Source organism: Schistocerca nitens, chromosome 6 (genome assembly GCF_023898315.1).
Source record: "Schistocerca nitens isolate TAMUIC-IGC-003100 chromosome 6, iqSchNite1.1, whole genome shotgun sequence".
Lineage (NCBI taxonomy): Eukaryota > Metazoa > Arthropoda > Insecta > Orthoptera > Acrididae > Schistocerca > Schistocerca nitens.
In genome coordinates, this window is record NC_064619.1 from 710301436 (window position 1) to 710327044 (window position 25609).

Sequence of the window (25609 nt, forward strand, 5' to 3'; positions counted from 1 at the left end):
ACCGATATAGCAATTTGATCAACATCAGCAAACTCCACAGGATCATTGTAAACTTCAAATTTCGAGAGAGCTGGTGGTGCTGGCTGTGGTGCCTGACTGGGGTATGGTAGCAGCACATCATCTGTGTAGCCATCTCCATCATCCAGGTACAGAGACTCTGCCATCATGTACTCACTACGCTTCTCGTTGATCAGCTCCAACATCTCTCTGCTTTGCTTCTCAACCAGAGCTGCTGTCGCTGCCCTGTAACCATCGGCACCATGTTATAAAACTGTATTTGTCATTTGCTTCTTACATAGTGTGGATACAAAAATGATGGGAAAATTTCACAACTTTACTAAATATCAACAAATGTATATGTCCATTATGCACAAACAGGAGTCAGGTCCAACATCAGCAGATCCAGAGATAAAAAATTACACCTGTGTGGGAGTTGTTTGTAGGTGTAAAAGTCCTGTAAATGCAGTGATGGAAAGAAACTGGAGCCATGCAAAGGGACAATGAATGCTTGGAATGCAGGCTTCAAAAATTACTTTGAAAATTAGCAAAAAGTCAAAACACTAAATGTGGCTGTCAGTAGAAAAGGAACAAATTTCATCGTTTGGATTGAAATAGAGGGAGAATATAAATTCAACACATTTGAAGTATCACAACTAAGTATGATACAAGCTAGCTCAGAATACTCATCAGATTGAGGAAGTAGCTGAATTTTCATGCAATCGAGAAAAATTCTATTGAACAGCACAATGTTAGAGATCACACAATTATTGATGGCGAATAGATTATTTGTACCATTCCTCATTTAAAATGAAACAGATAAACTTTCCTGTAAGAGCAAACCATCAAATCTAATAACTCAGAATGAAGTTCATGACACAAGTGAAACAGAAGACCATAAAGCCAAAATAGATTTGAGACTACCCATAATTAAAGTGGCATTAAATTTCCTGTTACTGGTGCACTGAGTACGAAACTACTGGGTTGTAACAACTGCATTTGACTTGTAAGTTTGGTTAGTAACACAAGACAGTAAAAAGTTAATTCTCAAGAGGAGTGATGGCAACAGATCAAATACAACATGAGGTGCAAGTCTGCAATGACATGAAAGAAAGTGAAATGCTGGTAATTCACACTTGGGAAAACTGTCATTTGGAAATGGCAACTGCCTCTTTCTCATATAAAATTATACACCAGTCTGTGAAACGTAAGGACAAAAGTAACTTTTACATGATGTGTAACTGCCAAAGTAACAGCTCAACAAAACTTTCACCATACATAGAAAAAACTGCTACATTATAGTACCAAAGGTAACAGAAAGAAATATGCAATGAGACAAATGGAAATTACACTTTTATTCAAAAACAATGATTATACTGCAGTCATCACAATTTGTGATTGTCCACTGATCATTACAAAACACAGGACAAGGTTCTTAATAGGTTGTGATCACCACAGCCAGCAATGAATGCTTTGCAACAGGCTCCCATGCTGCCCCAAGGTTGGTAAGGAGTTTTCTGGCAAAGCATTTTATTCCTCCACCAGTGTATTGACATGTGCTGGACAGTCTTTGGAGCATGTTGATATACTGCAGTACGTCTCCCCACCACATCCCACACCTGCTCGCTTTTGGGAGAATGGGTAGGCCAGACTGTTCACCGAATATCCTCTCGTACCAAGAGTTCCTTCACCTGTGCTTTTCAGTGCCGTTCGGCATTGTCACCCACAGACTGAAGTCAGGGCTAAATGCACTCCTGAAAAAATGCATGTGGGAAAGGAGTAAAGTGTCACAAAAATGTTGACCAGTGAGTGCTCCATTTCCATAGATTTGGAGGTCAGCCATGCAACCTTATGACTCCCCACGCCATAACAGCTGGGCCACCTAAATGATCACGTTTGACAATACTCGTTGGTGCGTTATGCATTCCTACCTCCCACCACGTAAGAATGCAGCCAGAATCACTACTCAGACTGAATCTACTCTCATGTGATAAGAGCACAAAAGCCTACTTCTAGTTGGTCCAGTCCCCACGCTCTTGGCACAATCGCAAGCCGTGCTTTCCATGTGTGGGTGTCAATGGAATTTACTGGCCACTGAGCAAGTGTTCCTCCACTATGCAATCACCATGCCACTGTGGAACCTGAGATTATGTGCCTTGCAATCATGTTAAGTTTGGCTTCAATTGCACCCACTGTCTGACTTGGATCCCTTCTTACCCATTGCACAATTTAGCTGTCACTGCTACTGTAGTTAACCATGATTGATCACCTCCTCAGACTCTTCTCCTTCAAACAGCAGTGCCTGCATGCGTGTGAAACAATGTAGTGAGCAATAACAAACTCGTAGGTTTCGCTCATCACACTTTATCCTCCTTCCAGTTTCCTAATGATTCTTGTCCGTGTGAGGTCATCCAGTTGTTGCCTGTGGGCCATGTTGTAATGAAGAACACCATCACAGTGCAATGTAGCTGGTCACTGATTGACACATACTGTCTTTTCCTGTTGCTTCAACTGGCTCGTGCTGCACGGCTAGCCACATTTGGCACTGTAGTCACACTGACCTTATGGCCGTGGCATCCAGATTCCTGTGCACAACTGGGAGACATCTGACAACATGTTCCTGCACTTTCATTCATTTTCTCTGACTAGTTAATATATCGTGTTACTTTAACTTGTCTTTAAGATTTGCAGAACAGAGTGTTATATAATAGCTGAAGCTGATACATTCTACACCTGCTATTTATCTTCCTAAACCTGTTTCTGGCTGCCAAAGAAATCCTATATATTTCCAACAAAATATGGCTTTTCAAATCAATTGAGTTGCATGCAGAAGTGCCATTTTTAACACACTCCTTAAACAAGTGGAGAATAGTAGTCCTCACAGTAATTCTTCATAGTGCTGTTCTCTGCATTAATGTATAAAAGGTTACAAACTGTGTGATTAAGCCATTTGGAGACAACATATTGCTTCTGATATTATAATAACAGCATTTGGACAAACAAGGAGGCTCCATATTTTCATGAAGTACTGATAATGAGCATTAATGGTAATGATACTGTGGGCAGAGTAGGAACCATGTACTGAATGTCAAAGTATTGTGTCTGTAACAACTTTACTTGATTTGGTGGAAGTGTAGTCTGTTTTTTTTTTTCAGACATCCTGTTGGGTTGACATCGTAGACATGTGAGAATGACATGATGCGTTTAATTGAACTTCAGGATTCTGTCGCTTAGTGGTTCAACGATCGACGTATTCCGTTTTGCCTCACTAGTCTACTGAGGAGAGTCTTTACCCGGAGTTCGCTCACTGCTCCAGTGCCGCTGACAGATGTTCCATCCCAGTGCCCTTTTTCTGCTTGAGCTATGTCTTTCTAGAATACAGCTAGAACCAGACCACGCTTCTCCCTTCACATCTACCGACGGCCAAGATAGTGATGATGATGTTTGGTTTGTGGGGCGCTGAACTGTGCGGTCATCAGTGCCTGTTCAAAGGCCCAATTTTTACACAGTCAATTGTTTTTCACAATCCAATGTACTCACTGTCACAAATGATGATGATGATGATGATGATGAAATGATGAGGACAACAAAAACACCCAGTCCCCGGGCAGAGAAAATCCCCAACCCGGCCGGGAATCGAACCCGGGACCCCGTGATCCAGAGGCAGCAATGCTAGCCACTAGACGACAAGCTGCAGATGGCCAAGATAGTGTGTGCCTCTCTGCAATCGCGGCTTCTGCCAAATGTGATTGTAGAAAAACATCGCCTCGGTTTGGTGGAATGCTGTGTGGTGAGCAATGCACACTCTAACTCTTGCGTCAGGCAACTTGGTACGTGACGGTTAATGGGGAGAAAGTATGCAAATCGCGTCTCCATTTGACACATCTGGCGGCTTCGCCATTATGTACCACGCGTGGCACGCGAGACGACGATGGCCGTCGACTTGTCAGCGGAGAGGCGAGCTGTGGTTGGCGTTTGGTCTGCCAGATGTTGGCGTTCATTACACGCACGACTCTTGACGGCATCACCGCACAAATACTTCTCTTCCCAGACACGGACTATTTCCCACTAAGACCCACTCAGTGACTTGGATTAGCGGGCACGCTGTCCCCTACCTATTTAGTGGCGATGACAAATCAGCCCTCGATTTCTGGAAATACCTCTACGACCGTCATGTGCAGTTGACAAGAACTCTTAAGTACAAACAATATTTCTCGAACTTTCTCCGAAATGCTTTCTGCAGCACCCCTCGCAGCTGGATCATTCGTGCTAGGAGAAGCTGACATACGTTCCCCTTTTCTCCATTTGACAGAATGATCCCCTCAACTGTTATTCATACACACTTGCGAGAAGACGTGCATCGATCTGATTGGTCGCCACCACATGGGTTTTCTCCCACTGATGTCGAAGGCGATCGCATCTTTGCGAGGACATGCTGATACGATGGAAATGAAGTAACAATAATAGTAATCATAATAATAAAATTTTACCCATCCTTCTATCCTCCTTTCCTGTTTGGTAGTCTGAAGAGAGTCAATACCGATTACCGCCATTCAGTTTCAGTCGGCGCATCTACTCTCATTAGCTACATTGTCGGGTCCGGATTGCGCCTATACTGTTGTCAAACCACATACTATGTAATAAATAGAATTTCTTTTGTCGAAACGATTGTTTCAAGCCACTAATAAGCCATCAAAAATTACTTTTTTTCACTCATCATTCTTCTAACTGATATGATGTGTCGGGTCACAAGTTCCTCTCCTACGCCAACATTTTCATCTCAGAGTAGTAGTTGCAACCTACGTCCTCAATTATTTGCTGAATGTATCTAATCTCTGCGTTCCTCTACAGCTCCGTCTAGTACTATGGAAGATATTCACTGAAGTATTTAACAGATGTCCTATCATCCTGTTCCTTCTTCTTGTCAGTATTTTCCAAATTTTCCTTTCCTCGTCGCTTCTGCGAGTCTCCCCCTTACCTTATCAGTCCACCTAATTTTCAACATTTTTTTGTAGCGTCAAACGTCAAATGCTTTGATTCTCTTCTGTTCCAGTTTTCCCACAGTCCATGTCTCACTATACAGCGCTGTGCTCCAAATATGTGTTCTCAGACATTTCTTCATCAAATTAAGGCATATGCTGGATACCAGTAGAACTGGGAATGTCCTTTTTACCATTGCTAGTCAGCTTTTTATGTCCTTGCTCGGTCCGTCAGGGGCTATTTTGCTTCCTAGGTAGCTGAATTCCTTAACTTCATCTAATTTGTGATCGCCAATTACGATGTTAAGTTTCTGGCTGTTCTCATTTCTGCTACTTTTCATTACTTTCGTCTTCCTTCTGTTTACTCAAAATCCATATTCTATACTCATTAGATTGTTCATTCCATTCAGCAGGTCCTGTAATTATTCTTCACTTTCACTGAGGATAGCAATGTCATCAGCGAATCGTAACACTGATATCGTTTCACCTTGATTTTTAATTCTGCTCTTTAATCTTACTTTTATTTCCGTCATGGCTTCTTTGACACACAGATTGAACAGCAGGGACGAAAGATTACAACCTTGTCTTACATCTTTTTTCATCCAAGCACTTCGTTTTCGGTCTTCCACTCTTATTATCTCTTGGTTCTTCTACGTAGACCTATCCGTGTATCCTTGTAGCTTATCCCTATTTTTCTCAAGATTTCGAACATCTGGCACCATTTTACCACACATAGTCGAATGCTTTTTCCACATTGACAAATCCTATAAATGTGTCTTAATTTTTCTTTAGTCTTGCTTCCGTTATCAACCGCAACGTCAGAACTGCCCCTCTGGTGTGTTTGCCTCTCCTAAAGCCAAACTGATTGTCATCTAACAGATACTCAATTTTCCTTTCCATCAATCTGTATATTAATTTTGTCAGCGACTTGGAAGCATGAGCAATTAATGAGTGTGCGATAATTCTCACAATTGTCAGCTCTTGCAGCTTTGGGAATTGTGCGAATGATGTTTTTCCAAAAGTCTGGTGGTATATCGTCAGTTTCACACATTCTACACACACTTACGTGAATAATTTTTTTGTTTGACTCCGGTTTCTTCAACACGTCATCAGAAATGTCGCCGGCCGTGGTGGCAGTGCGGTTCTAGGCGCTTCAGTCCGGAACCGCGGGACTGCTACGGCCGCAAGTTCGAATCCTGCCTCGGGCATGGATGTGTGTGATGTCCTTAGGTTAGTTAGGTTTAAGTAGTTCTAAGTTCTATGGGACTGATGACCTAAGATGTTAAGTCTCATAGTGCTCAGAGCCATCAGAAATGTCTTTCCCTTCATAGTGGCCCTCAGTGTACTGTCCCCAGCGATCCGCTCTCTCCTCTGCATTTAACAGCGGAATTCCCACTGCATTTTTAATGTTATCGTCCTTGCTTTTAATTTCACCGGAGGTTGTTTTGACTTTTCTATATGCTGAGGCAGCCCCTCCGACCATCATTTCTTTGATTTCTTCACATTTTTTCACGCAGCCACTTCGTCTTAGCTTCCCTGCATTTCCTATTTATTTCACTCCTTAGTGGTATTTCCGTATTCCCGAATTTTCCTAAATATTTTTGTACGTTCTTCTTTTGTCGGTCAACTGCGGTATTTCTTCTGTTACCCACGATTTCTTCGCCATTACGTGCCTTGTACTCACTTTTTTCCCTACAAACTCTGTGACAGCCCTTTTTAGGGATGCCCTATCCTCTTTAATTGAACTGCCTACTGAGCTATTTATTATCGCAGTATCTATAGCTCAGAGAACTTCATGAGTATCTGTATCTATTCATTCCTTAGTACTTTTGTATCCCACTTCTTTGCGCACTGGTCTCTTAAACTTCAGCCTACTCTTCATCATTACCAAATTGTGATCTGAGTTTACATCTGCTCCTGGGTGCACCTTACAATCCAATATCTGATTTCGGAACCTCTGCCTGACAATGATGTAATTTAACTGAAATCTCCCTGTATCTCCCGGCCGTTTCCAAGTATACCCCATACTATTGTGATTTTTGAACAGTATTCGCTATTAACATCTGAAATTTATTGCAGAACTCAAAGAGATGTTCTCCTCTTTCATCCCTACTACCAAACCCACATTTTCCCGTAACCCTTTCTTCTGCCCCTTCCTTCCCCTACAACCGCATTCCAATCCCTCATGACTATTATGTACTGAATTACCCGTTCAATATCCTCATATACTTCCTCTATCTCTTCACCTTCTGCTTGCTACTCACCATGTGTATCTAAACTATTGTTGTCGGTGTTGGTTTGCTGTCGATTCTTATGAGAACAACTTTGACACTGAAATGTTCACAGTCACTTACCTCCCTTCTTGTAACGAATCCCACTCCTGATACGCCATTTTCTGCTGCTGTTGATGTTACCCTATACTCGTCTGACCAAAAATCCTTGTCTCCTTTCCATTTCACTTCACAGACACCTACCACATCTAGACTGAGCCTTTTTAGATTTTCTAGCTTCCCTGCCACTTTCAAACTTCTAACATTCCATGCTCCGACTCGCAGAAAGTTATCATTTCGTTGGTTATTCAATCTTTTTCTCATGGCCACCTCCCCCTTGTCAGACACCTCCCGGAGATCCGAACTGGGGACTAGTCCGGAATCTTTTATCAATGGGGAGATCGTCATGACATTTTACCAATTACGGGCCACATGTCCTATGGATACACATTACGTGTCTTTAACGCAGTGGTTTCCATTGCCTTTTGCATCCTCAAGGCGTTGATCATTGTTGATTCTTCCGCGTTTTACAGGCGCTTTCTGACCTCAAAGGTAAGAGAGTGCCCTGAACCCTCGCCCCCTTTGATAAGGTCGTTGCCAGAATGAGGATGACTTCTTATGCTGGAAGTCTTCGCCCACCATTGCTGATGATTTTTATTTTAAATTTAAGCAGTGGTGCGGTTCGAACCCGGAACCCAGGACGTTTTGATTACTAATAAAAGACGCTACAGCTATGCTCAACCAACACACATACTTTTCGTCATCTAGTCGTCCTAGCTCTCGCCAACATATATACATGGTTACATAAAGCGTAAAACAATTCTGTTCAGGTCCGTGAAAAAAGCGAAAAATCTAGAAAATTGCAATAAACCGTTTACAGCAAGACTTAAATGAAACGTTTTCTGAAAACCTAGAAAACTGAAGCTTTCGTACAAAATCGGCAATGACGTGCTTGCTAGGGACTATGAGCTAGACAAAATCATGTGTATTAGTGTCTTACCTTTCAAACGATCGACGATTGAATACAAAGGCTTTGCTGCGATTCAAACAAGCACACCTACTCTTGTAACAGGACCGCGTCGTGAGCCAAACCAACGATCTGCCGTGTAAAACTTAATAGTCTCTACGCGCGAGTTTGTGTACCAACAATAGCAGATATGGGGAGTGGCAGAAAAAGAGATGAGGGGTTCTGTTCCAGCACTGCTCTGCGAAGGTTCGCCGCCTACCTTGAGTTTAGATCGCGTAAGAAAGCAACTGCGACGAGGGAAACTGCGTAATTTCTCGTCAACAGCGTAACTACTAAACAAACATAAGTTACGGAGCTTTTACCGAGGCTATAGTATTTCACCTTGCGGCAGTCCAATTGCCGTTTAGCCGAATCATAAATAATCATTTCTAGAAATTAAACTTCCTGGCAGATTAAAACTGTGTGCCGGAGCGAGACTCGAACTCGGAACCTTTTCCTGAGCTATGAGGACAGGTCGTGAGTCGTGCTTGGGTAGCTCAGATAGTAGAGCACTTGCCCGCGAAAGGCAAAGGTTCGAGTCTTGGTCCGGCACACAGTTTTAATCTGCCTGGAAGTTTCATATCAGCGCACACTCCGCAATAGAGTGAAAATTTCATTCTGGATTTCTAGAAATGTTTGAGAATTCTGTGATGAATAAAACGTATGTATTGCAGAGCTGCGGGAGATGATGGGGTGGTAGGTGCACAGCCCTTCCCATCTCCCTATTGGACTCTCACGTCCACTTAATGTTTCTGTTGTCCTCTAAGATGCGTCTCATCTTTCTCGCCGACAGCCCCTTGACATGTTCCACACACATCAGCGCAACATGACGAGGAAAATGGTCTGGTATGAATTACTATCTAACGAAAGGTTGGAAGAATCTCCCAGGGTAAGGTCTGACATCGCTGTGATCGTCTCCATGTACTGCAGTACTGCCCTGTAGCTATAAGAGACTACAAAAGGTGTTGAAACTGCTATCCAAGGCAATCTGTCGACAAGCATGTGACCCTCCAATTATGGTCATACACGGCGTGCAACTGTATGATGTACATGAGACCAGTCAGAATTTTGAACTTTCAGGTACCTATCAACAAATGAGAAGAAAAGTATTACTTCAGGTATGTTTTGGTAGTATCGATTTTTCCTTGATTTCAATTCGTTTAGTTCCGTAAATATCAGGTAATGTGGCCAGCACAGATCTCACACTTGGAAGATACTTGAAAGCGATATCTGGTTTTTGTGAATACGAAGAAGGTGGGCTGCTTGTTCAGTACAGGTTGTTTCACAAATCGTTGTTTCAGTTGTATTTTTTTTGCATTTGTTTTAGGAGTGATGAACTTTTTTGAATTTTATATGCAGGTTGTTCCAGTCATAATGGACTAATTTGTAGGGCTAAGGAGAAGCACAAAAGTAGCGAAGTAAATATTTTTACGGACACTAACTAATGTTCAAACAAACATTAGTTTGACGCCTGCGTATTCTACGCGAATAAAGCTTTTTCATATCTGGGTAATCATCATCATCATCATCATCATCATCTTGGACAGTTTCCAGCCACTGGCTGGGTTTGTGTTCCCGACAGACCCAGCCAGTGGCTGGAAACTGTCCAAGATTATGATGATGATGATGATGATGATATCTGGGTAATAAATAATGAAAATAGTCTTATAGAGTCACCATGAAAAATTTAATATGAAAATGTGGCAGGAATAGTAAGTCATGAGAGGTGCTAAGTAATGCAACACATAGTTTTCTGAAAGCAGGATTCCAACACACCATACTATTCACTACTCTTTTTGCTACAAAACCCTGTTTTCAACATAATCTCCGTTTAATGCGACAGCCTTACGCTATCTTACTGGGAGGGCTTTGTGCCCTCATGGGTCGTAGCCATGGTCTTGCTGCATTAGTAAACTCCTCATAATCTACGTACTGCATTCCGCGGTGTGTATTCTTCATTGGGCCAAGGAGATGGAAGCCGGAAGGCGCGAGATCCGGGCTGTGGAGGAAGAGCAGTCTAATGAAGTTTTATGAGCTGTTCTCGGGCGCGCACACTTGTGTGAGATCTTGCTTTGTTACGTAAAAGGAGAAGTTCGTTTACATCTTTGTGGCGACGAACACACTGAAATTGTGTCTTCAGTTTCCTGGGGATAGCACAGTACATTTCAGGAGTTGATCGTTGCACCATGAGCGAGGTCATCAAACAGAATAAGCCCTGCAGAGTCCCTGAAGACGGTCTCCATGGCTTTACCGGTGGAGGGTGCGAATTTGGACTTTTTCTTCGGAAGAGAGATGGTTGGCGCCACTCCATAGATTGCCGTTTTGTTTCCCATTCGTATTGATGAACCTATATGTCACAGACTGTGACTATGGTCGACAAAAAACTTGTCACGGTTAGTCTCGTAACGCGCAACCAATTCAATTCAGCACAGATGGCCCCTCGTTGTTCTTTATTGTCTTCTGTTAGGCGGCGAGGACTCCAACGGGCACACGCCTTTCGAGAAACCCCACTGATGGACGAATGTGTCAGCACTAGTTACAGATACGTCCAGTTGAGAAGCGAGGTGTCTGATTGTGAACCGTCGATCACCTCGAATGAGAGTGCCCGCACGTTGCAGGAGTCGTGCGTGGCCGGCTGGCATGCGGGAGATCCTACAGGTATACTTCAGATCACAGGTGGTTCTGTGATGTTTTGAGGCAGTTTTCGTATCATCACTTGCGTTCACTCATTCAGGTTAGCGTGAACATGAACCAGGAAGTTTATTTCAAAATTCTCGGTGATCAAGTGTTGCTCTTGCTTCTATATCTTCACGATGAGCCTGCTGTGGACACTGGTCTTCCAAGTTCCAAGATGACGTGTTCACAGGGGTTGTACGCATGCAATGATGGGCCAAATCATTTGACCATCTGCTTAGCAGCTTGTCTGTCCTTCTTTGAAACGAAATACAGCAGTGAGTATTAGGGAACCGATAGTTTGTTGGTAGGTTTGTGGAGGAATGTAGCATTAGATGTGTACGCACAGGTCATGTAATTCGGGTAAATAATGGGCCGCTGATTTGCGAACCCGGTGACGGCGCCTGATAGCGACCCAGATGGTTTCAATATGATTTACATCAGACGAATTTGGACGCCGAGACATCAACGCGAGTTCACTACAATGCTCCTCAGAACACTGTAGCACGGTTCTGGCTCCGAGACACGGACAGTTACATTGCTGAAAGATGATATCGCCGTCGGGGAAGACATCAAACATGAAGGGATGCAGCTATCAACGTTTCTTCGATTACTACCACAGGTCCCATGCAAGCTCAGGACAATATCTCGAATAGCATAATACTGGTCTCATCAGCCTTCGTCCCTGGCGCGCTGCACGTTTCGAGTCGCCGTTCACCTCGACGACGGCGTTTGTGGCGACGACCATCGACCTAGTGTAGCAAAAATGTGATTCACCCGAAGAGCTGTCCATTGATCGACAGTCGAATCCCGATGATCCCATTCCCACTGCAATCGTAACTGACGATGTCGTTGGGTCAAAATGTGAACACGTAGGGGAGGTCTGCTGTGAAGCTCCTTGTTCAACAATGTACGATGAACGGTGTGCTCCCAACCACTTGTGGGTGCACCGGCATTGTGCTCTTTCGACAGAGGTGCCGCAGATCTCCATCTATGCTACATTACAGAGCAGACAAGACTCCGAACCCCACGTTCTGTGAAGAATCATGGACGTCCAACCACTCAGCGCCTAGTGGTAGTTTCACTGTCCTTCTACCTCTTTCCGTAGATGTTCACGACAGTAGCACGTGAACATTCGAGCAGCTTTGCCGTTTTAGAGATATTCGTTCACAGGCTCGGCGTAATAATAATCTGCCATTTGTCAAAGTCGCTTATCTCAAAGGATTTCCCCATTTGCAGCCTATAACTTCGTTCCCCTTCGTGTCAGCTCCGCTTACACACTTTTGTTACCGAGTGACGTGCCTGTAACGCCACCAGGCGGCATCCAACGCCGCGGTGGGCACTGGTCATAATTTTCTGACTTTTCGGGGTACGCTGCTGATTAATTAAACACTCAGGCACCCTAGCGCACCTGCCCTGGCCCGCTAAATCACCTCCTCTTAACACGCACAGAAAATATCCGTGACTATTTTGAACTGACGGAGCTACATAGCAGTCTTCATCTACGCAGTTTGGTAGCTCTACCGGTTCTAGTCACCAATGACTGGCTTCAGCTGGGTATGACATACTAGAAGAAACCGATGGGTTCTCTTCTGCCTTGAATTAAGGGCATTATCAAAGCTAGAGTTACATGGTATTAGCGTGATGTCTCCTGACAAAATATTTTTTGTCCGATGTACGTACTACACTGAGGTTATCATGGGATAGTGGTACGCACATATACATATGGTGACAGTATCGCGTACACATGGTATAAAAGAGCAGTACGTTGACGGAGCTGTCATTTGTACTCAGGTGATTCATGTGAAAAGGTTTCCGACGTAATTACGGCCGCACGACGGAAATTAACAGACTTTCAACGCGGAATGGTAGTTGGAGCTAGACACATGTGACATTCCATTTCTGAAATCGCTACAGAATTCAATGTTCCGAAACGCACAGCATCAGGATTGTGCCGAGGATACAAAATTTCAAGCATTACCTCTCACCACCGACAACGCAGTGGCCGACGGCCTTCACTTAACGACCGAGAGCAGCGGCGTTTGTGTAGAGTTATCAGTGCTAACGAACAAGTAACACTACGTAAAATAATCACAGAAATCAATATGGGGCGTATGACGAACGTATCCGTTAGGAGAGTGCGGCGAAGTTTGGCGTTAATGGGCAGCAGACGACCGACGCGAGTGCTTTAGCTAACAGTACATCACCTGCTGCGACACTCCAGGGCTCTGACCGTTATCGGTTGGACCCTAGACGACTGGAAAATCATGGTCTGATGACTGCCGATTTCAGGTGGTAAGAACTGATGGTAGGGTTCGAGTATGGCGCAGACTCCACCAAGCCATGGACCCAAGTTGTCAACAAGGCACTGTGCAAGCTGGTGGTGGGTCCAATATGGTGTGGGCTGTGTTTACAGGGAAGAGGCTGGGTCCTCTGGTCCAACTGAACCGATCATTGACTGACTATTGTTATGTTCGGCTACTTGGAGAAGATCTGCAGCCATTCAAGGTCTTCACGTTCCAAAAAAAACGATGTCATGTCACTGGACCACAATTATTTTCGACTGGTTTGATGAACATTTTAGACAATTCAAGCTCCTGTTTTGTCCACCTGGATCGCCCAACACGAGTCACATCGAACGTTTTTGGGACAAAATCGGGATGTCAGTTGGTGAACAACATCCTGCACTGGCAACACTTCCGCAACTGTCGTTGGCTCTAGAGGCAGCATTGGTTGGTTGGTTGGTTTGGGGAAGGAGACCAGACAGCGAGGTCATCGGTCTCATCGGATTAGGGAAGGACGCGGAAGGAAGTCGGCCGTGCCCTTTGAAAGGAACCATCCCGGCATTTGCCTGGAGCGATTTAGGGAAATCACGGAAAACCTAAATCAGGATGGTCGGACGCGGGATTGAACCGTCGTCCTCCCGAATGCGAGTCCAGTGTCTAACCACTGCGAGAGGCAGCATTACTCAGTATTTCTGCAGGCGACTTCCACCGTCTTGTTGAGTGCATGTCACGTCAAGTTACTGCACTACGACGGGAAAAAGGAGGTTCGACACGATATTAGGAGGTATCCGATGAATTTTGTCACCACAGTGTAATGGAGACGTATTCGCAAACGTTAGATAGTGCTATGTTTCCATTAATAGTGTCTATCGATTCCGCCAGATCAGTTATGTAACGACATTCCCTAGCGGATAAATAACTTGTTCTGTAAGACCGAGACAGGTCGAGCAATAAAGTTTTTTACTGCAGCTGAGACGTCTCGTTAAAATCCCTCTGGATGTACTGCCACGTCATTTTATAAAATACTTACAATGCTATACCAGACATCTCGGCCATCTTGTAGCAGCTACAACACAGCCAAAAATGTATGATTTAATATTTTTAGTATTTTATAAATTGACGCGACAGTACACCCAGGAGGATTGTAATCGCATTGACATTGATTGCGTAGACCCACCTATTTACAGGGCCTGGAGAAAAACATGGAAACGCCGCGAGAGTCACATGTACCGCGAGAAATGCATGTTCGAACATAAACGCAGCTGCTAGCCAAGTCTGCAGGAGCCGCTGTTGTATCTACAGGTGAACAACATCTGTACAATATCCTCAGTACGTTGCGTCTTTTCTACTCAGAACAGAGTTCTGTGCAGAACTTTTTCCAACTCAGTAGGAGATGATACAGCGGCCAATGATAAATATTTTGAGTAGATAGACAGTCTTGGCAGCAAAATAGGCTTTATTATTTAATATTTGGCCAATGACGCATCTCGCCTTGTTTAACGAATCTTCAGATTGGTCTTACAAAGAAATTACAAGCTTTCTTAAATATTTCATGTCCCCGGTTTAGTAATCCGGGTGCATTATACATTGAAGAGCCAAGGAAACTGGTGCACCTGCCTACTGTCGTGTAGGGCCCCCACGAGCAAACAAAAGTGCCGCAACACGACATGGCACGGACTCTACTGATGTCTGAAGTAGTGCTGGAGGGAACTGACACCATGAATTCTGGAGGGCTGTCCGTAAATCCGTAAGAGTACGAGAGGGTGGGGATCTCTTCTGAACAGCACGTTGCAAGGCATCCCAGATATGCTCTATAATGCTGGTAACTTTGGTGGCCAGCGGAAATGTTTAAGCTCAGAAAGGTGATTCTGGTGCTATTCTGGGTGTGGAGTGTCGCATTGTCCTGCTGCAGTCTCACAAGTCCGTTGGAATGCACAATGGACATGAATGAATGCAGGTGATCAGATAGTATGCTTACGTACGTGTCACCTCTCAGAGTCGTATCTAGACGTATCAGGGGTCCCACATCAATCCGACTGCACACGCCCCACGCCATTATAGAATCTCCTACAGCATGAACAGTCCCCTGCTGTCATGCAGGGTTCATGGATTCATGAGGTAGTCTCCATACCCCTACACGTCCATCCGCTCGATACAATTTGAAACGAAACTCGTCCGAAGAGGCAACATGTTTCCAGTCATCAAAAGTCCGATGTCAGTGTTGACGGGCCCAGGCGAGGCGTAAAGCTTTGTGTCGTGTAGTCATCAAGAGTACACAAGAGGGCCTTCGGCTCTGAAAGCCCATATAGATGGTGTTTCGTTGAACGGTTCGCACGCTGACACTTGTTGGAGGTCCAGCATTGAAATATGCAGCAATTTGCGGAAGGGCTGTACTTCTATCGCGCCGAAGGATTCTCTTCAGTCGTCGTTGGTCCCGTTCTTGCAGGATATCTTTGCAGTCACAGCGATGTCAGAGGTTTGACGTTTTACCGGATTCCTGATATTGACGGTACACTCGTGAAATGGTCATACAGGAAATTTCCCACATCATCCCTACCTCGAAGATGCTGTGTCCCATCGTTCGTGCGCCGACTATAACACCACATTCAAACTGAAAAAATGGCTCTGAGCACTATGGGACTTAACATCTACGGTCATCAGTCCCCTATAACTTAGAACTACTTAAACCTAACTAACCTAAGGACAGCACACAACACCCAGTCCATTCAAACTGAATTAAATCTTGATAACCTGCCGTTGTAGCAGCAGTACCCGATCTAACAACTGTGCCAGACACTTGTTGTCTTATACAGACGTTGCCGGCCATAGCGCCGTATTCTGCCTGCTTACATATCTCTGTATTTGAATACGCGTGCCTAAGCCAGTTTCTTTGGCGCTTCATTCCAGATGTATTCCGTTTAATCCACCAAATATTATTTGAGAATGTTCTGTTATACATTTGTTCCCTCCTGCGCTATTACAGTGTATACTTTATACATTTTAAGTTTTAAATCATTACTCATCCTTGCTCATTACATCCCATTTATATAAGCATATTATTTATATTTTTAATAAGGAATTTTATTAGTTTTCCACTGTTTGTTTCTGAAACTCATCTCTACATTTGACTGTTAAGATAACTTTGTCCTAATTCTCCTTCCATGGCGCTATCCGCTGTGATCAGCGCACTGTAGCTATACATTGTTATAGTCCAGTACCGAGTATTAATTTACTCGGCGAGCACATGTACAACGGCATTTGTTACATGTTTACATTTTGAGACGCATTTCTTTAGGCCCGATCTCGTTTTTGGTGTCTCTTGGACTGCGCTATCTACTGTAGAAGGTAATCTACTGCCTCTTTATTTTGCAGTACGTAGCTTACAGGCATAAGCAGTTTACTCGCCTTGAATGTCGTTCTATGTTATGTTTCTTTTTAATAGCGCACAGCGTTAAGTCTGTTAAAACTCGACAGGGGCAACTACCTACTAACGTCTTTTATGTACGAGTATTTTAAATTGATTTCCAGTGTACTCAACACTATTTTATATCAGTAAATCGTTTTAAAATGTTTCTATTGTGCGTGTTGGTTTTACTGATAGGCAAGACTGGCGGCTATTATATCCCATCTGTTTTTATATTGTACGGCACCAAGCAATGATCTTAATATATTGACAACCGTGTTTTCCTGCTAAGACATTTAAATGGACGACAGGATATGTGTTTAGCATCTGCTGTGCCAATAAGTTGTTTTTAATATTTTCCTTGATAGTCCAAAGTTTTACTAAACCGGAGTCATGCGGTTTTTAAGAAAGTTTGTATTTTCTTTATAATCTAATCTGAAGTTGCCTTAAACTAGACGAAATCCGTTATTGACAGAATATAAAATAATAAAGCCTATTTTGCAGCCAAGGCTGTTTTTCTCTTCAACTCAGCGTTCTGTGTAGTTCTGAGTGCATTATCTCGGAGACAAGTTATTTCGAACATATACAAATAGTTGGTTCTTGGGTGCTGGGTGCTTTCGTAAACAAAATAACTGAAATGTTTGGAGTTTCACGAGGTGCCGTATCGAAGATTTATACCGCATACAGGCAAAGCGGTAAGACATTATCCATTAAGTCATAAGGCGGACGAATGTGTGTGCTGCCGGCTGTGGTGGCCGAGCGGTTCTAGGCGCTACAGTCTGGAACCGCGCGACCGCTACGGTTGCAGGTTCGTATCCTGCCTCGGGCATGGGTGTGTGTGATGTCCTTAGGTTAGTTAGGTTTAAGTAGTTCTAAGTTCTCGGGTACTGATGACCTTAGAAGTTAAGTCCCATAGTGCTCAGAGCCATTTGAACCATTTTGAAAGTGTGTACTGAGTGATGGTAACGGAACTCCAAAAGTCAGTGCAGAACTGAATGAAGCATTCGCAAACCCTGCAACCGCCAAATCAACACGAAAGGAGTTCCAGAAGATGGGAACTGCAGGACGAGCTGGTATTCTAAAACCACCCATCAGTGATGCATATCCCCGTAATGGGAAAAGGTGGTGCAGTAGCCATAACACCTGGAGTATGGAGCAAAGGATGCCATTTGATCAGATGAGTCATATTCCACATTTTTTTCCAACTTCTGACCGAATTTACTTCCCAAGAGCCAAACACGGCGAGGATAGTTTGGGCAGCCACACCGTGGTATTCCATGAGCCTCATGGCTGTCACTCTGAAAGGTCGCACTACTACCAAGATTATGTGACCATTCTGGCTGATCAAGTCCATCCTATGGTACAGTGCTTGTTCCCCAATGGTGGTCGGGAGGACGACGGTTCAATCCCGTCTCCGGCCATCCTGATTTAGGTTTTCCGTGATTTCCCTAAATCGTTTCAGGCGAATGCCGAGATGGTTCCTTTGAAAGGGCACGGCCGATTTCTTTCCCAATCCTTCCCCAACCCGAGCTTGCGCTCCGTCTCTAATGACCTCGTTGTCGACGGGACGTTAAACACTAACCACCACCACCACCCAATGGTGGTGCTGTGTTCCCACATGACAGGGCCTATCTTCACACAGCTCACATCGTCCAGAACTGGTTCAAAAATGGTTAAAATGGCTCTGAACACTATGGGACTTAACATCTGAGGTCATCAGTCTCTTAGAACTACATAAACCTAACTAACCTAAGGACATCACACACATCCATACCCGAGGCAGGATTCGAACCTGCGACCGTAGCAGTCGCGCTGTTCCGGGCTGAAGCGCCTAGAAGCGCTCGACCACAGCGGCCGGCCTCCTGGACTGGTTTTGGGAGCTCGAGGATGAGTTTTCGCACCTCCCCTGGCCAGCCCCAGGCACCATATCTCAATGCAATTGAGCTTTCATGGTCTACTGTGGACAGAAGATTGTGTCTCTGCTATCCACTTCCATAATCGTTATACCTGAATCTGTCATTATTTTTCTGGAAGAAAGTTATAAGGTTTCCTTGAAAACCATGCAGAATCTTTATTTATCTATTCCAAGAAGACTGGAAGCTGTTTACAATGCCAACGGATTTCCTACACTGTATTAGGCATGGTAACTTGTTTGTGGCGTTTCCATATTTTTGTCCGTCCCCCGTACATCAGATGTGAGGTGTTCTGTGAAGAAAGATGTCATTTCTCCGATGCTTCATGAGAACCAGTTCTGGGTGCATGTCCATATCTATGTGAGTACGGCTTTTGGAGCACAACGAAATTAGGACATTACAACTCGGCTATCAGACCGCTCTACCAAGTTAGATGTATCGTACGCTGTGTGGCGGAGAACAACACTGATGGTGTAAAGCATTATGACCACCTGTTTAACTGTGTGGAACCGTCTTGGGAACATAATACAGCAGCAGCTCTGGATTTCACAAGTCCTTGGTAGGTTTCTGAAGGTATGTAGTACCAAATGTTTATACGTAGGCCACGCAATTTCCGTAAATAATGTGACGGTGGTTTCTGAGTGTGGAGTTGTCACCCGACAGCGTCCCAGATGTGTTTTTCAGATTCATAACAGGCGAATGTCGTGGCTAAGACATCAATGTGAGTTCACTACCAATCCCCATGCTCCTCAAACCACTGTAGTGCGATTCTAACGGTATCACACTGACAGTTATCCTGCTGGCAGATGATTTCGCCGTCGGGGAAGACATCGAACATGAGGGGATGTGATAGTCGGCAATAATGTTCACATAGTCCAGCTGTGACAGTGCCTCCGATTACTACCAGATGTAGTAAGGATGCCAAGAAGAGTGTCCCCCATAGCATAATAATGCGTCCACGACGCGGTACATACACGGAAGCGCCAAAGAAATTGGCATAGACATGCGTATTCAAATACAGAGATATGTAAACAGGCAGAGTACGGCGCCGCTGTCACAAAAGTGTCTGCCGCAGTTGTTAGATCGATTACTGCTGCTACAATGGCAAGTTATCAGAAATCCGGTAAAACATCAGATCTCCGACATCGCTGCGGCCGGAAAAAGATCCTGCAAGAACGGGATCATGACGTCTGAAGAGAAGCGTTCAACGTGACAGAAGTGCAACCCTTCCGCAAATCGCTCAGATTTCAATGCTGGGCCATTAACAAGTGCCAGCGTGCGAACTATTGAACGAAACCATCCATGTGGGCTTTCGGAACCGAAGGCCCACTAGTGTTCCCTTGATGGCTGCACGACACACAGCTTTACGCCTCGCCTGGGCCCGTCAACACCGACATTGGACTGCTGATGACTGGAAACATGTTGTCTGGTCGCACGAGTCTCATCTCAAGTCGTATCGAGCGGATGGACGTGTACGGGTATTGGACAACCTCATGAATCTATGGACACTACATGCCAGCAGGGGAATGTTCAAGCTGGTGGAGGCTCTGTAATGGTGTGGGGCGCGTGCAGTTGGAGTGATATGAGACCCCTGACACAACTCTGACAGCTGGCACGTACGTAAGCATCCTGTGTGATCACCTGCATCCATTCGTGTCCATTGTTCATTCCGACGGACTAGGGTTATTCCAGCAGGACAGTGCAACACCCCACACGTCCAGGATTGCTAGGAGAGTCTCCAAGAACACTCTTCTGAGTTTAAGCACTTACCCTAGCCACCAAACTCCCCAGACATGAATATTATTGATCACATGTGGGATGCCTTGCAACGTGCTGTTCTCAAGAGATCTCCACACATTTTCGACTGGCGACAAAGCTGGTGATCTGGCGGGCAAGGGTTGAAGGCTGACATCCTTTGACACGAAGAAGGCACGTTCGTGCAGCTACTTGTGGTCGTGCATTGTCTTGCTGAAAAATGGTGTCTGGGGTGCTGTGCAGAAAGGGTATGGCTATAAGTAGGCCACACTGGTCACAGTGCCTGGAAAAGCACCAACTGTGGTTTCTGGTTGTACTCAATAGCACCCCACATCATAAAGCCTTCAGTTGGCGCTGTATGTCTTGTGGGAATGCAGGCACTGTGGTGCCGCTCCCCCTGTTTGCAGTGAACCAAAATGCGGCCATCATTTTCAAACAAACAGTACCTGCATTCGTCCGAAAACACCATTTGACGCCATTCGTGTCGGCAGAAATGTCGTTACATAAACCACTGCCGCCTGGCATGTTGCTGCACATTCATGTCCATTACAATTATCCGGGCTGTTATGCCGTGGTCGGTTGATGAATTCTGTGTCTGGTATGGGAATCGACACAGAATTCATCAACCGACCACGGCATGACAGCGCGGATAATTATAATGGACATGATATTTCCGGCCGTGAAAGTCTACATTTTAGTATCATGCTGCACATTCGTCAAAGGTAGGCAGAGAAGTGGATGACGCGCACGTAAGCTGTGCCGTAATAAACGGCGACGGACTGTCACCCCTCATAGTGTACGACGAGTTACTCTGTTCCAGGAGGAGGACGCAGATCTGTCCTGCAGTGCCATTCGGATGAGGTGTCGATCTTCTCGGGGGTTGGTCTGGGTGGTGCGGCCTGACCCATCTCGTAGTGTTCTACGCCTTTCCGTAAACCATTCTGCACACACCCGTTGTGCTGCCGAAACGCTTCTTTCCATACGAGCAGCAATTTCCCGGTTGGATGCATCACATTCTCCCATGACAATAATGCAACGTCTTTCAAACTCACTGATTTGATGGTACGGTTCACGCATACGTCTGCGAGGCATCCTACACGGCTGCTGAAGTCACATTGATCCATTACCTTTGGTTTATAGCGATAACGAGAGCCGCAGGCACATTTTATCGGTAGGCGGTGTTACTCCGCAATATCGATGTTGACCGTGAACCCGCGGGTCTACATCGTTCAAATGCTAATCATTTCTGCAGAACATACTGATGTACGTGCCCTGTGAATATGTACATCCTACCTCTAACCGTTCAAGGTGTCCTGTCTTTTTCGAACGTGAGTGTATATTCCTATAGAGGGGAGACGTGTTAATTAAAAGTCGCTTGATCGCTGTCGGCGAATAAGTACGATATCGCAGTGTCTGTGTTGTCGAGAATTACTCTGCACTGTTCCTTCGGAGATGCATGCATGTATTTCATAACGGCTGTAATCGTCGCAGTGCCTGTTCCTTCGGATATGCACATATATCCGAAGGAACACTGCATCGAATTCTGAACAACATAGGCACTGCAATACCGATTAATTCGCCGACACCTGTCAAGAGACTTTCAAGTAACATGTCTCTCCTGTACGGGAATGTACATACTGAATATGGGAGTGCAGGTTGTAGACACTTGGTTGACGACATACGGAAGTATGAGTCTGGCCGTGAATCGTACGTGGATAGCAAAAGCGGTTAAGCCCACCGCTCGGGATAAGCGGGAAATACGGGTTCGACTGCAGGTCCGGCACAAAATTTCAGAGTCGTCATTCCTTTAAACAGCTGATGGTCGTCCATATTCGCAACTGCGAATACATATCATGTATTTCATAACGTCTGTACTCACCGCACTGCCTGTCCCTTCGGACACGCAGGCATGTCCAAAGGGACATTGCATTGCAATTGTGAATAACACAGGCAATGCGATATCGTGTAGCATCAGTTAACATTGCTGCGGACAAGAGACCATCGAGACTGGACCGTGGATGAGTGAAAACGTGTCGTCTGGTCGGATGAATCCCGTGGTGTTGTTGCATCAGGTCGATGGTCATCTCCGGGCATGCTGTCATTGAGGCGAACGGTGCAGTGCTGTGACCCAGTGCCAACTATCGCCGATGAACTTTGTAAACAGGTGAATGCAGCATGGATGGCTACACCACAGGACGCTATTTGCGCCTTACACGCTTCGATACCAGCACGCATGGAACAAATTATCAGGGCCCATGGCGGACCGCGTGCTGTTAGGCAACAGCACACATTGTGAACTGAGGTAACTAAAATGCTAATCATTTCTGCAGTATATGCTAATATACATGTCTTGCGAATATGAACATCCTATATCTAGTCGTTCAAGGTGTTTTGTTTTTCTGGAAATGAGTTTACATAATGAATGTACGAGTGCAAGTTGTAGCCACATGGTTGACGACATAGGAAGGGTCTGGCCGTGAGTTATGAACGGATAGCCAAAGCGGCCAAGGCGACGCTCGTGATAAGCGGGAAATACGAGTTCGAGTCCCGGGGCGACACAAATTTTTACTGTCATCATTCCATTATACAGCTGATGATGTCCGTATTCGCAACTGTGAATACATTTCGTATATTAACTGATACTTCTCATGCTCAATATGGGAACACTAATAGGGGCCATCTGCTGTCGATCCCTATGTTTAACAATGTATGCTGAACGGTATGCTCCGAAACACTTGCACCTGCACCAGCATCCAACTCAGCCGTCAGATATTCCACAGATCGCTGCGTTTACTGCTTTATAGAGTAGGCGAGCCTCAGACCTCCCCGTTCTATGATGACACGTGGATATCCATTGGCCCTCCTCGTGCTTCGACCGTCCTTCAACCAGTATCCATAGATGCGTCGACGACAGTAGTACCAGAACAGCTAAACAATTTCTCCGTTATCGAGTTGTTAGTTCCAAGGCGCCAGGCCGTAACAATCTGGGTTTTGTCAAAGTCGGTTATTCCAGTGGATTTCCCCATTTGCGGGGCCGTATCGTGTCTAGAATCATTCACCACTGGTCTCCGCTCCGCTAAAATGCTGTCCTTACCGCTTCACGAATTCTGTACAGAAGAAGAATGGAAAAACTAGTAGAAGCAGACCACGGGGAAGTTCAGTTTCGGTTCCAGAGAAATGTAGGAACACACGAGGCAATTCTGACCTTGCGAGTTATCTTAGAAGATTGGTTAAGGAAAGGTAAACATACATTTACAGCATTCGCAGACTTCGATAAAGCGTTTGACAATGTTGACTGAGATACTCTCTTTGAAATTCTCAAGGTAGCAGTGGTAAAATACAGGGGGCGAAAAGCTGTTTACAACTTGTACAGAAACCAGACGGCCACTATAACAGTCGAGGGGCATGAAAGTGGGAAATCAGTGTTTGAAAAGGTAGTGACACAGGGTTGTAGCCTGTCCTTCACGTTATTCAATAGGTTCAAGGGTTAACTGAAAAGTAGTGCCTCCACCTTCGTAATTCTTCAACAGTTGGCAGCACTGGTATGCGGCAGGTATTGGCTTGTTCCGTGCCCTCTTCAGCTCCAGTTGGCGGGAAGCCTTAGCATTGAACGGTTGTGTTGTTACAGTGTAAAGTATGGAACCCTGCGCAAACGGTCGGTCAATCTGATTTAAGTAAGGTGCGGTCATTGAATTCTTGACGGCAAAGGAGATTCATCAGAGAATGAAACCAGTTTATGGTGATTGTGTTGATGTGAGTACTGTGCGTCGTTGGGCAAGTAAGTTGAAAGATGTTGAGGCGGGAACATCTGACCTGCGTGATAAACAAAGAGTTGGACGTCCTGTGACAGCAACCACCGAGTTGCACAAGCAAAATGTTGACAGACTGGTTCAGACGATCGTCACATCACTCATAGAGAAACTGCAAGCACAATCCGCATTTCACAACACCATTGTGCTTCTGATGAAAACGCTGAGAGAAATGTGAGACTGTGGTTGCAGAAACAGAGAGTCGACGACTTCTTCCGTGACGGCTTCAAAAAACTTGTTCATCGTTGGCAGAAATGTATCCAATTGTCTGGTGATTATGTGGAAAAGTGAATATTGGTAATTAAAGATCGCATTCTACGGATTAATTCTGGGTTTGATTTATTAAAATATTCCCATCCAAACCCAATTAACGAAGGTGGGGGCATTACTTTTCATTCAACCCTCGTACATTTAATCGGCAGTAAAGGAAACCGCAGAAAAATTTGGTGAAGGCATTAAAGTTCAGCGAGAAGAAATAAAAACTTTGAGGTTTGCAGATGACACTGCAATTCTGTCAGGGACAGCAAAGAACTTGGAAGAGCAGTTTAACGGTATGGACAATGTCCTGAAAGGAGGATATAAGATGAACATCAACAAAAGCAAAACAAGGATAATGGAATGTAGTCGAATCGAATCAGGTGATGCTAAGGGAATCAGATTAGGAAACGAGACACTTAAAGTAGTCGATTAGTTGAGCTATGTGGGCAGCAAAATAACTGATGATGGAGAAGTAGAGAAGATGCAAAATATAGACTGGCAATGGCAAGAAAAGCATTTCTGAAGAAAAGAAATTTGTTAACATCGAATATGGGTTTAGGAGTTGGGAAGCCTTTTCTGAAGGTATTTGTCTGGAGTGTAGCAATGTGTGGGAGTGAAACATGGACGATAAACAGTTTAGATAAAAAGAGAATAGCAGGTTTCGAAGGTGGTGCTGCAGGAGAATGCTGAAGATTAGATTGATCGATCCAGTAACTAATGAGGAAGTAGTGAACAGAATTGGGAAGGCAAGAAATTAGTGGCATAACTCGACCAAAAGAAGGGATCAGTTGATAGGACACATTCTGAGACATCAAGGGACTACCAATTAAGTACTGGAGGGAAGCGCGTGGGGTAAAAATCGTAGAGGGAGACCAAGAGACGAACAGAGTAAGCAGATTCAGAAAGATAGTACTTATTCAGGGATGAAGAGGCTTGTACAGGATAGAGTGGCATGGGCAGCTGCATCAGAACAGTCTTCGGACTGAAGACCACAACAACACCGCATCACGAGCCAGCAACGCCACCAGGAGTGATGGCGAGATGCGTTCATAACGTTCTCATGGATTTATATTTTTGGGACGGGTGTTAGAGTGAATGGAGACTCCGTTGTCCGGTGACTGGCGATGACCCCCGTGACATTCCGACATTCCTGATGCGAGAGGCAGCCGATAGATATGCCCCGTTACGCGTAGCCTGGTGGAGTGAGGACCTTTGTGCTCCAGAGGACAGCATGTGATTACCGCTGGAATGCGCCCACTGA

General features: G+C 44.8%; 1 protein-coding gene across 1 annotated transcript in view; it reads right to left on the reverse strand.

Moving 5' to 3' along the window:
• The window catches only part of LOC126263583 (hillarin), a 594299-nt gene that overhangs the window by 32566 nt on the left and 536124 nt on the right, over positions 1 to 25609 (reverse strand). Inside the window, exon 4 of the mRNA XM_049960675.1 lies at positions 3 to 243. Within this exon, the coding sequence (XP_049816632.1) occupies positions 3 to 243 (241 nt within the window). The remainder of the gene's footprint in view (positions 1 to 2; positions 244 to 25609) is intronic.